This window comes from Patella vulgata, chromosome 1, assembly GCF_932274485.2.
Source record: "Patella vulgata chromosome 1, xgPatVulg1.2, whole genome shotgun sequence".
Classification (NCBI taxonomy): domain Eukaryota; kingdom Metazoa; phylum Mollusca; class Gastropoda; family Patellidae; genus Patella; species Patella vulgata.
Window position 1 is genome coordinate 5,386,008 of NC_065879.2, and position 16,847 is coordinate 5,402,854.

Consider the following 16,847-nt stretch of genomic DNA (forward strand, 5'->3'; position numbering starts at 1 on the left):
CTCTTTATTCTAATCCTAAGCAAATATCCGAAGCTCTGTGAAGTCCCAATCTCCAGTTGTCGGAAAGAGCAGAGCTTCTTGACTAACACTCACCTTGTGCCTGGATAAACCTATCTATAACTATGACGAATGCACGGGGACAACGTCTCGGTATAGGCTACCCTTGTCAAGGCTAAATCTATTTGTTAAGGCCAGCTCAATTGTTGGCAAGGTCGCCTAGATTAAATAAGGTTAGAGCACATGATTGTTGACGAGATTGTAGGTTAGGGTTTTTGAAAGCATTTGGGCTAGGTCCAGGGTTAGGGTTAGGGTTAGAGTTTGGATTAGTGCTAGCTCTGTTTACATCTCGTGACCTATGACGAAAACTTGAGCTGGCCTTATCATGTAACACAAACCCAAATAATGTGTAGGTTATTGCTGTTTTACATGTACCCCAACTTAGGTAATTCAATTCAATATTTGGAGAAAGCGCGCTAAAGAGTTTCGAAACCTCTATAAAATATCTTAGCGATCAGTTTCCTATAAACTATAACACATACTTATAGAAAAACAGCTACTTATTTATTTGGGCGACGTTTCGAACAGTATTCTCTCGACGTTATCAAGCTTATGTGGTAACCAAGAATATTGTAACTGTGGTTTACTTCTGAGACTTAGCAATATATATATTGCCCCCTGCAAACATCCAATAAAAGCAGAACTTCCTGTCTGAGAAAAACGAACTTTAATCTCCTTTCGTCGGAAGTTGAGTCGGCTGGCACCAAACTGACCTCCTGCCTCTTTCCGTGAACATTGGCGAGAAACATCAATTCTTCGAATGAATAAGATTTGATTGGTGCCATCGTTAATGTTTGGTTTAGAGCAATAAATAAGGCAATAAAAGCAGAGAGTCGAGTCAAAGTAATCATTGGATTTGATAAACGTTTTTCCGGCCGATAGACGGCCATGTCTTTCTGCGGACGTGTAATAGGGTTAGTATATTTGATTGTCAATATACGGGTGTGATCGAGAACGATATGTCTTCGTTAGATAGATAATACTTGGATCATTAAATATATCGAATAAAATCGATAATCATTAGGTTTTATTGATCATTAAACGTTTGTATAAAATTGCTAGCCTGATATTAGACTTTGTAATTTCTTGGGTTTTTTTTCTTTATGACTGTTTTTATTAAGTGCTATTTTTGGTTGGAGGTTAGAGAATTTTATGACATTGTCGTCAAATGTTCAGATACATTAAATCTGCAATTTTTATCAAGATCTTTTGATGATTATTTCCTATTAGATTTTATATGTTGATCTGTTTCCTGTTATGACAAATATGCATGAATATTACAAAGTAAAACAACAATAAAACTTAAAATAATCCGACTTTTCACAAAAACATTTTCGTATATAATTTACCCTATCACTAATGTAAATAATCCGGTACTTAAAGGAGCTAAATGGTTAATATTTGGGACCTAGAAATTGACACAAATAGGTCGCAACGCATATAATAATGTAATATGAATGTTTGTAAACTGATTTACATTCAATCGTGTCTGTTTTTACTGTAATTTCTAATCAGTTATGTTCGGTGAAATACGCCAGGAGTCTCAATCGAATGGGTTCTCCAGTCTACACCGATAGTATTTATTGCGCATGCTTTCCAGATAAGAATATGCGTCACCGTTTGACATGTCTAGCTTCGTTCTTCGAGTCCCTTGTTACAAATGGCGCTGAAACGCATTATGGTACGCGATTCATGTACCCATGGTAAAATGTTTATTTTTGTCTTAAATATTGGATATCAGAAGCCCATCTTTTCCCGGTAAGATCACGACATCAATGTTGATTTAAATTGACAAATAATTCGTGTTTTCAATGTCGAAGACTTAGCTACTTTAATTTTCCTAATTCTAAAGCACACAGGGGGGTTGGATGGTCGAATGGTTAGCACGTGCGTGATGTATCATAAGGCCTGTCATTGAGTCAGTTGGCGTGGTTTCGAGTCCCCGGTTGTACGTGACAAGGAGTAGGGTCGCCTGTCCAACCTCGTGGGTTTTCTCCGGGTCCTCCGGTTTCCTCCTACTGCTAAAGACCCCTACGCGCAAGCGAATTATTGAAATAAAATTAAACCATATGTTAATCCCGAAATGACCTAGTTTGTGTCGAGTGGACGTTAAACCCCATTTTTCCCTCTCTCTCTAAAGCACACAATGGTTTTAGTTCATCTTAACTATCATACTTAACACTCTTGGAACGAGCAATATAATTATACTAACCATGATCAGCTTTTGGCTTCTTAATCGCATATCGACGTAGATTCTGTAAGAATTGAACCTCAAAGACCCGATGCGTTATTTCAACCATTGAGAACGGTGCATCTGTAATAGGAATATCTGTCCAATAATGTTTCAATTCCAATCAGTCTTTACAAAGATACATGTATATGAGATTAAAGTTTCAATGATCTGTGCGGTTCGCTATGCAATAAGCCAGTCGCCATTTTGTTATCCACGAAAATTTAATGATAGGCCTATTTTAAATCCGACTGAGTTTTATGTTGTTTATTTAATTAATTTAATCTGAGTACATTTCAGCCTGGATTAAGTCGTGAGAAATTTGATATTTTAGCGATAAATGCAAATGGTGCATCGTTACTTTAAAGATACATTATGTAAGATTTAGATAAGGAGCTAGCGATTCTTGTTATAATAGTTCGAAAATAGATGTAAAAAATGAATAATTTGGAAATTTCATTCAAATTACCCTATTGCGAGCGAAGATATTAGCCTTTGAAGGTTTGACAAGACGTGTGTAATAATTGAAACCACCGTACTGCTTGTTCGAAGCTAAGTCTCGCATCTCCATTTTTTTTTTAGCTTAAATTAAATATGGCTGAACCAATCTAATCTATTTAATATCAGAGTAATCTGAGGAAATCGAGAGTTGATTATGGCCTGGATAAGTGAATTAATGTCTAATTATTAATTTAGAAATATTTCAGGCTTAAAGAAAAACCTGCAATAGACAGATTTAGCTCTTGCACAATGTATGTTTAATTGGTCGATTTGATTTTTTTATGGCTAGCACTACCTGCAAGTTTTGTTGAAATCTTTCTATATATGGGCCTCTCCTACTCTGACTACATCCAAGTCAGTAGATAGCTGAGTAGTGTGGATTGAGCCGTGAGAAACTTATCGACAAATGCCAATGTCGCATAGTTACTTTAATACTAAACTCAGATCAAGTTGAATCGAAAACTACTTTTTTTACTTTACTGATTCTCTCTTTAATCTTTAATCTTTGTGTGTCTTTTGTTTTTGTTCATATAATCCGATAAACCGCCGTTTGTTTTCGTTTAGTAAGGTAATTTCTTAGGCTGATGATCGGTAACCGATACATAACGTTCAATCTATACTGTAATTCTGTAAGCCGTTTTTCTATTTGATATTCAATTATTCATAGTATGTCATTAAGTGCGGAATATTGTTGTAACGTGATTGACAAGTAATCTGACATATTGGTAATATCATACCTTTTCTTGACACCTTGTTTTCTATGGAGATTGATTGGCGTCAAAATGTTGTGAAAAGATTCGGAGTGGATCTGTTATGCACTTTATTCAGATTTCCTTCCATGAAAATTAAATAAGGCTTAATATCTTATTGTTCGGCACTACGAAGACCGGCATGTTGTGTGCAATGGGGAAATTGTTCCAGGACAACCGCGTGGAATTCCAACTATCAAAGGTACTTTTACGTGCATGCCTACCAGTACACAGAAGGACCACGGTTTTTGTACCATCCGAACGACTGGGCATCCTTTCCTTGTCAGTGCCCTTCACCACTGACAAAGGATAAAGGACCAGAGACCCCTGGATAGAGTGCCAACCCTACACTCACTGCTTTACCTACCGTGGTTTCTCCTTCCGTGAGGGTTGGATGGCCGAATGGTTAGCACGTCCGTGCTGTATCATAACGTCTGTCATTGCGTCAACTGGTGTGGTTTCGAATCCCCGGTTGTACGTGACAAGGAGTAGGGTCGCCTGTCCAACGTCGTGGGTTTTCTCCAGGTCCCCCGGTTTGAAATAAAAATAAACCATGTTAGTCCCGATATGACCTAGTTAGTGTCGAATGGACGTTAAACCCCATTTCTCTCTCTCTTTCCCCCTCTCTCTCTCTCTCTCTCCCTCTCTCTCTCTCTCTCTCTCTCCTTCCGTGGTCTAACCGAAAAGACAATGGAATAGAAGGTTATTATAATGTGTTCCATTTTCTTGGCTTATAAAACAATGAGTCAGTCGACACCAAACGAATTCGTCCTACGTGCACCGCGGTACCCAAGAAGAATACTGATAGCATCCTCGCCATTCTATTTCGGCTTGCTTGTAGTTTTCTGTCCAGAAACCCTGTCTGATTTTCTGTGGGTGGGTCTTAGTTTCACATGCTATTTAGCAATGGGCACAGTGATATTAAAAAAATTATGTAGCTGTTATAAAGTAATTTGGAGAAAAATAAAATACCACATGCCTCTTGTCAACAACACCCAAACGTTTGCAATATGACGCCAATATCCGCTTTACTATGTATGCACGCCAGAAAGATTTGCAAAAGTGTCATTTAACCACCCGGAAAACTATTCTAGGCATTGTCCTAGACAGAACATAATTAAAATTTAATGTTAAAATGACCTATGGTATTCTCAAACCACAATTGGTAATTACATTTCTCTCGCTATTCCAGTCCTAGACACATATGCATTTGAATGTTCGCCAAATTAAAGTTTCAAACTTGATTATGTTGCTACATAGTCGCAGTCAATGATGTCTCAAGGGACTGTGTGGATGATCCGTTATGTACACGTCTAGTCGTGATAAACAATGAAAGTGGCCATTAGAATTAGCTCAAGATTTGCAATGAAATGTCGAAATTAGAAATGACAGGTTGGGTAGCTACGATTTTAATCTGTACATCGAAATTGAACTTTAATTATTCTTCTATCTCTATAGATAATCAAATCCCTTCATAGAAACTTTAAATGACGTATTCTAATATCTTATATCAAATGATCAAACAAATCTAGCGAAAAGCCTGACTAAATTTAGAAATAAATCATATAACATTGTATGGTGTCTGTTTAAAATAAAATTACTTTTGTTAATTTGGTGTTTACTGTCTATATTACTTCGGGGATTGGAGCCACGGTGGCTAAGTGGGTAAGACGCGTGTTTGGTCCCTCCATTGGGCGAGAAAGTTCATCGGGGATTTTCCGGCGTGGTTTTCCCGTATCAGTGGTGCAACACGGATGACAGCTGTTTAGTCGTTCGGGTGGGACGAAAAACCGAGGTCCCGTGTATACATTGGCATGCAGGTTAAAGATCCCTTGGCAGTGGGAATTCGATATAAGAGTGGGCCATAGTGTCGCTGCCCGGGCACAATTTCCCTCATAGCATAATGTATGGCGTATGTCCGTCTTCATTAGCCGAGTTCGGAGCAGAGCAGTAGGACGTTAAACCCCATTTCATTTAGACCTGCTGATCTGACAATTGCGCTATTCATTTTTAGCAAATGAACCAGTAAAATCTGTGCATTAGCGTATTGAAGACACTAACCCCTTTCATTCAAATATCGTTATTCTTCTTTCAGATGACCTATCAACCTTTCGAGGACTGTTTGTCCGAATGCCGCTGTTAGAACTATCCGCAGTTCCAGCTAGAGAGATTACCAATGCTACAGTGGAGCTTTGTTCCAAACAGTGTGTACAGGAAACAGAGTTCGAGTGCAAATCCTTTGATTTTGACAACTCTTTCAGGAAATGTTATTTACATAATCATACCCACGAAGATGCCTTCGTTATTCTACAGACCGCACACTACACAGACCACTACAGGAGTAAGTTACTAATAATATAGTAATAATTTATTTTCATTGCACATTAGGCCAAAGGCCCATAGTACACTCAATACATCTTAGCTCATGATATAATTCAAATTGATAATCGACAATTTTAACATTTATAAATAAAACTCATTTTGAATATCCAGTCCATTTGATACATTTCTACAATTTCATTTTTCAGTTGATCAGACACGCTTTCAATATACAGTGTCTTTGTTATAAGTAATTACATTTATTCACTTTGTCAAGATCTGATTTTGTACTCTGTGATTGTACAGGAGTAAGTTACTACATTGTCTTGACCAATTTGGAGATCTTTATTCGCTTGTATTATATTGAATTGGCGATCTAATAATACATGTTTGACACAGAAACTTGTGAATTTAGCATTTATAGCTGACCAAAAGCTGTCTAGTCGTTCGGATGGGACAAAAAAGCGAGATCGCGTGTATACATTGGCATGCACGTAAAAGACCCCTTGACGGTTGGATTTCGATATAAGAGTATTCCATAGTGCCGCTGTGCGGGCAAAAATTTCCCCCATAACACACTGTATGGCGCATGCCCGTCTTCATTAGCCCAGTCGGAGCAGAACAGTAGGACGTTAAACCCCATTTCATTTCATTTTGAAGCAAGTGCAGAGATATATTCATAGATTCCGCACGAAACCTTTATTTATTAAAAATGATTTACAGACAAATCCATTATGCATAAATTCCGCCCAATAAGATATCCGTTGAGTATAAATAATTGTTGATGTGAGGATCTCGGATCTAATAAATAACAACGGTGTGGAAGTCGCAATGCTTACATCTGGTGGAGAAGCCATTATGGGTAGATGATTCATTAAGGAAGTAATGTCATGAATGGCGAACTATTAGCCAACAGACATAAACCAGCGTCTTTATTAATGCTATGATTTATTGTCTGTACAAATAGGTGAAGTAAGACATAAAACATATAAAAACCTTTTTACACAACTCAATAAGTTTATTTAGAAGGAATACTCTCATTCTATTTTACGAGGTTTTACAAAGATGAGGGTTGTAAATGCATTACGAAGATGTCAAAATAAATCTAAATATCAAACTTCTTCGCAGACATTTTCCTTTAATTTCAAATAAAGTGTAATGAACAAAACCGATAAAGACCATAGTGGAACTTTTTGTTTTCTTTGAGCTGCAATGTTCCATTATAGTCTTTTATCTTCCAGAAAAGAATACAATTTATAACAGGAGATTCCATGTGAGCATGTAATTCATAGAACAACTAATACCTCTTTCATTAAGAGGATTACTGAAACTCTAATCGATTATATTCCAGATATCTTTATAATAACGTCGAACGCACATAAAGTCATACCTTTGCTGAAGTTTCTAACCTTCACAAACAAAATTTATAAAGTCAAACCTGTAGACAGTTCCAACTATGTGGGTTTGTTCCTGGTCCTCCGGTTTACTCCCACAGTTAAAGATCCTACGCGCAAGCGAATTATTAAAATAAAATGTTAGTCCCGAAATGACCAAGTTTGAGTCGAATGAACGTTACCCCCCCCCTCTCTCTCTGTAGACAATATTGGATCTTGCTGTTTTGATAAAAAAAAATTGAATCTAACTGGTCGCGGCTTTCACCATTGTATATTCAAGCCCAATGTGAAGGCGGATCTTTGTTGTGAAAAATTCATAATGGATAAGATAATTAGAATGGGATCGGGGTTGGGTTCAAAGTCTCCTTTGGTAATTTTAACAATAAGATATAGTTTATTTCATTTCTATGGTTACTTATGCAATGCTACGGGAGAATTTGGCACGGACACTAGTGGACCTCGGCTTTATCGTCCCAACCGAACAACTAGACACACATTCCTTGTCAGTCTTGCATATACTTCTTCTATTAGTGATTAATGTCTGCTTCCACCGAGGGTGATATCGGTGACAAGTTGTCTTATTTTATTATGCTTAGCTCACGCGCAGGGGTCTTTCCTGTAAAAGGAAACCGGAGTACCCGAAGTAAACCCACGAGGTTTTGAAGCCGCCCCTATCTCTAAGCCACATACGCGCACACCGGGGATCGAAACCAAAACCGCAAGCCAGAATTGACCGACAAGCTATAGAGCTTGAAGCGCGATACTCTAGACCGATAAGCCCTCCCAACCCTCCTCAGTCTTGCATGCGCCACTCCGACATGTGAGAACCGGTCTCTAAAAATTCCAGAGGTTTATCTCCGCCCACTCCGGGATTTGAACTCGGTATATTTCAGTCGATAGGCAAGCATCGTGTATTTTTATCACTATCAATATGACGAGGATCTACTTTTACCCATATTTAATTGATATGTTCTTTTCATGTAGGTGCTTTTGAAAAGTTGTTCAACAGATTACCAAACCATGTCTTGACTGTACATCACAACCGCAACATCCCTAGAGTTAGTCCAGAAGAATGTGCTCGACGTTGTATATTTGAGATGACGTTTAAGTGTCGAGGGTTTGATTATGAACTTGAAGTTAGGAATTGCTGGTTGACTGAACAGACTCCTGTGGATACAAATGGGGTTCAAGTTCACCATGGTGCTGATTATTATCAACGAACTCTTGGTAAGTATCAAGTATAATAACAAATAGCCAATCGGCTAAACCAACCATAGATAAAACAAACGCATCAGGAATGCAAAGACAAAATAAAGATTACAGGGATACCAAACACTACAGTAATACAGAGACAAAATAAAGACTACAGGAAAACAAAGATAAAATAAAGACTACAGGAAAACAAAGACAAAATAAAGATTACAGGGATACCAAACACTACAGTAATACAGAGACAAAATAAAGACTACAGGAAAACAAAGATAAAATAAAGACTACAGGAAAACAAAGACAAAATAAAGACCACAGGAACAAAATAAACACATTAGGGATACAAAAGACAAAATAAAGACTACAAGAATAGAAAGACAAAGTAAACAAAACCGAATTACAAAGAAAAAATAAAGACCAGAGACAAAATAAACTCAGCAGGTATACAAAGACAAATAAACACACCATGAATACAAAGAATAATAAAGACCACAGGAACACAGAGACAAAATGAACACAACATGAATACAAAGACAGAATAAATATACAAAGACAAATAAACACAACAGGGATACAAAGACAGAATAAATATACAAAGACAAATAAACACAACAGGGATACAAAGACAGAATAAATATACAAAGACAAATAAACACAACATGGATACAAAGACAGAATAAATACATAAAGACAAATAAACACAGCAGGGATACAAAAGATAAACAGACACTACAGGAATACAGCGACAAAATAAATACAGGAATATACAGAAAATACAAATCAAAGTAGGGTACCGATATATTTCAATTGTGATTTTGGCAACACATATGAACAGAAAACGAACATTTAAATTGTATCAAAACTCTCACTGGGAAACATTCTTCTAAATACCGTCGATAATTTAGTAAAACATGTAGCGAGAGTTCATTTACTAATAGCCTTCAACTTAAGCCTTTAGCTTAAATCCAAATATTAAATCACAATTTGTTCGGATATCGCTTTAAAAGACTGCGGTACTAAACGGAAATTGTTCCTAAATATGCTAAATGAATTTTTGACCAAAAACCGCTCGAATCTAAGGCAGATATATCCCTTTTTCCTTTTTAAGGGTTATCGTATTTAAGGGTTATCACATTTCCGCCTGTATGAATTCTATTAACTACAACGTAATCCAGACATTGAAGTAATATAAAGATATTGTCCTAATGGATGTCTAGAACATTCATCATTTAACATTTCATTATTATTTACAACCATTTAATATGATGTATTTGATTTTTTCACACTTATATTATCATTTATCGTCGCCATGTCACTTGGGGTGTCTACAGATTTGGTCCCAATCAAATTCACCGAGCAATTACCCCCCAAGGCAAACAACTGAACGTAGACATTCATTAATTGTGTTTAAAATCCGAGTTTCGTAATCTGAAGGCTGTTGATCACTGGAGGGATATTCTGTTTAATCTCTAAACGCAATATCTGTCTAAATGGTTAATTTTTGTAACATTCGGCATTTTCGGTAGTTGCCAAGCCCGGAAATAAGGCATCTGTCACAGACAGTGTCAGGCACAGATGCGGGCTTTGTCTGGTGCCTGTCATTTTGCAGTCCGGCACTGATTTGTCTTTTTTATTGAACGACTAGACAGCTGTCCTTGTCAGGCCCTGCGTGCTGCATCACTGATGAACTTTCTCGGCCAATGCAGGGATCGAACACCCGACCTCCAGGGTAGCGACCCAGCGTCTTACCCATTTTACATTTTAGCGTGGATTCACCGCGAATAAATTAGATAGTAACCGAATAATTCAGAATCAGATCGTCGATTTGATACAGTGTCCGACCGTGGTAAAATCATGAAAGTCTGAATATATTATAACTAGAGGGATTGGGTGTATCAATACCATGTCAGTTACATTACTTCTGGCTCCAAGTTCACAAAGCATTCTCAGACTTAAGTTAAGAATTTACTCAACTTTCAATCACTGTTTATGAGAAATATCTTTGATCCAGAAACACAAAACTTTACATAGTTTCTTATTGATGTATTTGAAACATTAAAACAACAAATGTTTTATAAGGGGGTATATTTTAGTTAAAATAAGGCGAACAATTTTGAGTACTCGGGCTTTGTGAACTCGTGACCCGGCTTTTGCAGTGGACGCGTATAGCTTGGGTCCGGATCCATTCACTTGATTTGAAATATGTTTTAGTTGTTTATTGAAATGTTTGTATATATTGTCACCTGTCCGTGGGTTTGTCTTGTGTAATGTTTTTATATGTGACGCGGTCCCATAAGAGAAACCCTATATCATGTTTTCTTATACAGGTTTAAAGAAAAACTTTCAGAAGAATAACCCCAAATTCCCCTGTATATATATCCAAAGCCGCTCGACTGTCAGACCGCAAACTATTCCGGGCATATAATATTCCCGAAAGATCAAAGAGATTTACCGTTATAGGTTTATAATAATAGAGAAATAACTATGTTCAGAGAACACTTTAGCATACAAAGTTCTTGCAATACAGTTGTTATGTTTGGGAAACCATTTTTCTGCTGTGATCATAAAAGCATTGATCTTACTTTAGACAGTTTGTCAATGATTGATGTTAAATTTACACGATTCATGACTGATGAATAGAACTAAATAGAAGTAAATAGCTGAAATGTACGCGTATTGACACGTCTATTAGAGATATGATCATTCCTGTTACTTCAACGTCATACTGCACATCCATTTCACTCATGACATGAGAACATTTAAAGTGGGCTCAACCTGATTATAATACAAATCGAAATTTTGTTTCTTGAATGAAATAGGGTCTAGCGTCCTACTGTTCTGCACCGATTTTGATAATGAAGATGGGCATACGCCATACAGTGTGCCATTAGGAAAATGATGCTCGGCCTGCAGAACTGCGGCCTACTCTTATTTCGAATTCCAACTGTCAAGGGTTCTTTTACGTGCACGCCAATGAGTACACGGGGCCAAGGCTTTTTGTCCCACGAAAACAATTAAACGTTGTCCCTTGCCAGGCCCTCAGTCCTGCATGACTGACAAGAGGGAGCCATGCTGGAAAATCCAAATGAACTTGCTCGGCCAACACTGGGATCTCCAGCCTAGCGAGTCAATGTCTTTTATTTTCTTGATAGTCACTAAGTGACCGTTACTTCCGAAATTTCGTTTCGTGTTTTGTTTATTCTTTCTTTTTACATTAACACTTTTGTTCTGTTTTGCTCTATGGAGATCTCCCATAGTTCAGTGTTCAGCTTGCAATAAGCTCGACTAAACAGGCTGTTTGATTGGTTAAACTCTTATATGAAACGAAATAAGTGAATTTTTTATTGGACTGATAATGAGTGTTTATATTTGTTTAGGCGTAAGAATGGCACGACGGTTAACAGAAAAAGTGGAAATGAATAAAATCCACCCCGTCTGTTGCTCTGTACATTTAACCATAGGCAATACTATGTGTGCTTACATTTTCCAGACACGAAGGAAATCTACATCTAAAAACAGACAATTGTTCATGCCCCAAGCTGGATGATCAACGTCTGAGATGCCAACCGTCTGTGTAATGTTATAAAGAAAATATATTTTCATAGCTAAATGGGGTGACAGTCCGCTGCCAGAATATGACGCCATTCGATTCAAGATATATTACTGTAAAATAACTACGTCCTCCGATTTTCAAAAATAATTCTAGTCAGTTTTTCACGAATGTGTCCTGATTGCTGGTTTTCATTACCTTGCTGAATCCTGCTCAACTGCCTCTCTTTAAAGTAGCTAATATTTCTGTGGTTATTAATGGCTTGTTGAACATCTTGATTAATCTAACAATAATATTGGCCACTTATTGATGTGTTGTCAGTAAAAATACGACTGATGAGTTCTTCGTGTTCAAGATGAGAACGGTCAGTATTAAGGTTACAAACTATTAAAAATCATATTTATTCATAACGACCAATTCTCCCTCTATTCTACTGATATAATATCTCTAGCTTCTAGAAATTAAGGGTTGTGTGGTGGAAAACTAATAAAGTATTTTATGTAATATTAAAGGTCAAATTTAGCAACAAAACTAGGTTATTGTTCTAGAAATTTCAGTGATTTTTTATAATTAAACATGCATCATCCAAGAGCTAAATCTGTCTATTGCAGGTCTTTCTTTAGGCTTGAAATGTTATCTTAATTATTATTTAAACATTAATGAACTTGTTCAGACCATAATCAACTCTCGATGTCATCGTTAGCCTGTGATATTTAGTGGATTTGAATACATAATTCAACGTAAAAATGAATAATCGAGATTTGATTTATTATCGCTAATATCTCGGTTCAGAGTAAAGTAATTTGAATGAAATTGTCAGCATACTTTGGTTTCATTATCTGGTTTGTAACTATTATATTAAGGATGATTAATATTTAGAAAACAGACTTTAAAAAGGGAAATTTACAATTTATGCAAGAGCAATGTTATCTAAATTATTAATTAGACATTCATTAACATATCCAGACCATAATCAATTCTTGATGCTATTGCTTACTGGATTAGAACCCGCTCTGCTGCTTCTGATTAAATCAAAAATTGGATAATCTAGACTATGTTTTTTCTCTTACCGACTTTAGTAATGATGATCTAGGTTAGGCCCAAAATTCAATCGCTAAATACTGGGTTAGAGATGAATGAATTAGACTGAAATTTTCAGCAAATAGTTGTTAACTATTATAGTGAGAACTACCAGCTTTTTATCTAATCTCCCATAATGTATCTTTAAAATAAATAATTTTAAAACATACATTTACCAACTATGATTCTTACAAACCGCAAACTTTTCCCATTAAAGAATCAATCAAATAAGTTACCATCTATGGAAACGACACGTTTAATAGATACACAATATAAGGATTGATTAATATATTTAGAAAACAGACTTTAAAAAGGGAAATTTACAATTTAGTTAAAATAATTAATTTTAAAACATACATTTACCAGCGATGATTCTTAGAAACCGAAAACTTTCCCCATTAAACAAGCAATCAAATAAGTTACCATCTATGGAAACGACACGTTTGGAAGATACATAATACAAGGAAAGATTAATATATGGATTGAGTCATATTTGCATTAAGTGTGCATGATAATATGGTGCAAGATGGAACATACAAATAAATATAGATTGCGCACGGTACTTTTATCACAAACTGGGAAATTGACCAGTTCATCGCGATGCAATAATCAATGGGTCGATAACTTTAAGAGCTATAGTATTGTATGTAGATTTGTATCAACATTTTTTTTATCATGAATTTGATTAAAATACAGATCTGTATTTCGTTTCGTTTTTTATACTTTCGATGGCCTCTAATACATGTAGTAAAGACAAGTAAAACGAAATTTGGAACTATAAAAACGAAACGAAATAGGATCTGTGTTTTGATCAGTTTGTTTCATCATTTAATTATAATGAGAAGTTTTGTATTTGAATTAGGACATTGGTTGAGTGTAAGAATAAACTTCTCACTATTGATTATATCGAATCTGAAGTTCTGCGTGCACAGAAGTATTAGATATATATGTTTCTGTCAACTTTCTGTTCGATTTGTAGTTTGTGAAAAATGTTGAAATTTAGAATGAAATTACCTCTATCAATTCCATTGGATCTGAAGCTTTGCGTGTTCTTTTCATGCATCAAAAATATGGTAGTATAAATATGCTTCTGTCGATTTTCTGTTCATATTATAATTCTAATGATAAATTCTGTTTACCTTTAGATGTGAACATATTTGACGTCTCTGACGGGACACTGCTTGGGAGTAAAATTCTCACGATTTTTAAAAACAAGATCAGGCGAGACATGTAGACAATTAAATAATAGTACTTTCGTTAAAGATACATTATGGGAGATTAGATAACGAGTTCGCAATTCTCACTATAATAGTTAAAAACTAGATAATGTAAAGGCAATTTGCTGAAAATTTCATTCAAATTGATCAACAATGAACCGAGAATTAAGCGATTGAAATTTCCGTCTAGCCTCGACCGTCATTACTAAAGTCGGTATGATAAACAGCATAGTCTCGATTAACCATTTAATTATTAAATCTTGGAGGAAAGTTATGCAGTAAATCGGCGCATAATCCACTATAAATCGCAGGCTACCGATGCCATCGAGGGTTGATTATGGTTTGGATAGGTTAATTAATGTCTAATTAATAATTTAGATAACATTTCAGACCTAAAGACAGGCCTGCAATAGACAGATTTAGCTCTTGCATAATGTATGTTTAACTAGTTTAAGCATTTAATCTTTATCTAATCTATATAACGCTAAAAGGGTTTCAACTTCATACATCTATTGATATATGCTTGTATAACCTTACTTTTCGTATAATAATTCTAAAGAAAAATTCTGTATTTTTGAATAAATGTGAACAATTTTGACGTCTCTGAAAGGGCGATGCTTGAGAGTATGAATAAACTTCTAGTTATTGATTCCACTGACTCTGAGATTGTATGTGTTCTTTTCTTGCAATTGTTTACAGTGTCAGCAGCTTTAAAGCACTTCACAGCATAATGAATAACAGAGATAATGGTCATCATCTCCGGCATTCTTCAAACACCTTCAGAAGGGTTTTCTCGGTGTAAATAAAATATCATGGTCCATGGATTCTAGAATCTATTAAACCAATTTAATATAAATCACTTAGCACTTAAGGTCCTATACATATATATTTTCCGAATAAACACTGACACCAAATTTGAAGATGTTTCTCTGTTTTCCCATTAAGAGTAGCAATCACTGCTAAATATATTTACCTCTAAAATAGTACCTGGTGACATTGCTGGTATATTACAAATATTATCTTATGGCTAATAGTCTAACTAGTTGAAATGAAATGAAATGGGGTTTAGCGTCCTACTGTTCTGTCCCTATACTGGGCTAATGACGACGGGTATACGCCATACAGTGTGCTGTGAAGGAAATTTTGTCCGGGCAGCGGCACTATGGCCTACTCTTATATCGAATTCCAACTCCCTAGGGATCTTTTACGCGCACGCTAATGTATACACGAGCCCTCGGTTTTTCGTCCCTCTGTCCTGCACCACTGACAAGGGGAACCCGTGTCGGAAAATCCCGATGAACTTTCTATTACCCCTCAAAAATTCTTCACTTGTATTATTTTAATCAAACTTTTACAAATTGAGCCCGATGTTCTCATGACCGTTGATAAATTTCAATAAATTATTTTAATACTGTTTTATATCTTCTTGTTTTGTTGTTTTGCAGATGGACCAATCTCAAAATTTATTTGCTATGGATTCGGAACCTTGCCGCAGATAGATGGGTACCAGATTTATGATAAAGTGATGATAGGTGTGACTCTAGAAGCTTGTGCCCAGTTATGTTTATCACAGACTCTGTTTAAATGTGTTAGTTTCGACTATTCGTTCAACGCCCAGACTTGTCAGATGAGCAAATATATTGCTGCTAATGTACATGGTCTTGATACCAACGTCATGCCAACTTATAAAGTCATGCATTATGAGAGAATGGGTGAGTATTGTATAGATATTAGGAATAGTGAGGAGAGAGAGAGAGAGAGAGAGAGAGAGAGAGAGAGAGAGAGATGTTGTTTAACGTCCACTCGACATAAACTAGGTCATTTCGGAACTAACACACATGGTTCAATTTTGTTTCAATAATTCTCTTGCGCGTAGGGGTCTTTAGCAGTGGGAGGATACCGGAGGACATGGAGAAAACCCACGAGGTTGAACAGGCGACCCTGCTCCTTGTCACGTACAACCGGGGAATCAAAACCCTGCCAGTTGACTCAATGACAGACCGTATGATACAGCACGCACGTGCTAACCATTCGGCCATCCAACACCCCGAATAGTGACGGGTATCGTGCTTATATATCAAATAAAATGCAGTTTAACGTCCTACTTTTTTGCACCAACTAGAACGAAGACGGACTTACGCCCTGCACTGTTAATCTTTAAATGGCATTTATTAACTGGATAGGGCAACAACAAAAACACATACTTATGGAATACATCGACTAGTGTATTTTTAAACATGAGGTGTTTAATCCCTTTACATTCTGATATGAAAACTCCCGGGTCTCATTAAAACAAACATTTTGCTATTTTAATACATTATGCAAGAGCTAAATCCTCCTGAAATGTTATCTAAATTATTAATTAAATAATCCAGACCATAATCAACTCCCGATGCCATCGCTAGTCTGCGATATTAATTGGATTAGAACCCGGTCTGCTGCTTCTGATTAAATCAAAAATTGGATAATCGAAACTAAGATAAAATCCAAATTTTAGTAATTTGATTGGATAATATCAGATTGATTTTAGTGCTTAGCCAA

The 16,847-nt window shown here is 36.2% G+C and overlaps 1 protein-coding gene across 1 annotated transcript in view; it reads left to right on the plus strand.

Annotated features, from left to right (window-relative positions):
• Window positions 1-16,847, plus strand: part of LOC126815060 (uncharacterized) — a 70,536-nt gene that overhangs the window by 28,185 nt on the left and 25,504 nt on the right. The window contains exons 2-4 of the mRNA XM_050540596.2: window positions 5,633-5,878; window positions 8,235-8,477; window positions 15,752-16,018. Of these exons, the coding sequence (XP_050396553.1) occupies window positions 5,633-5,878; window positions 8,235-8,477; window positions 15,752-16,018 (756 nt within the window). The remainder of the gene's footprint in view (window positions 1-5,632; window positions 5,879-8,234; window positions 8,478-15,751; window positions 16,019-16,847) is intronic.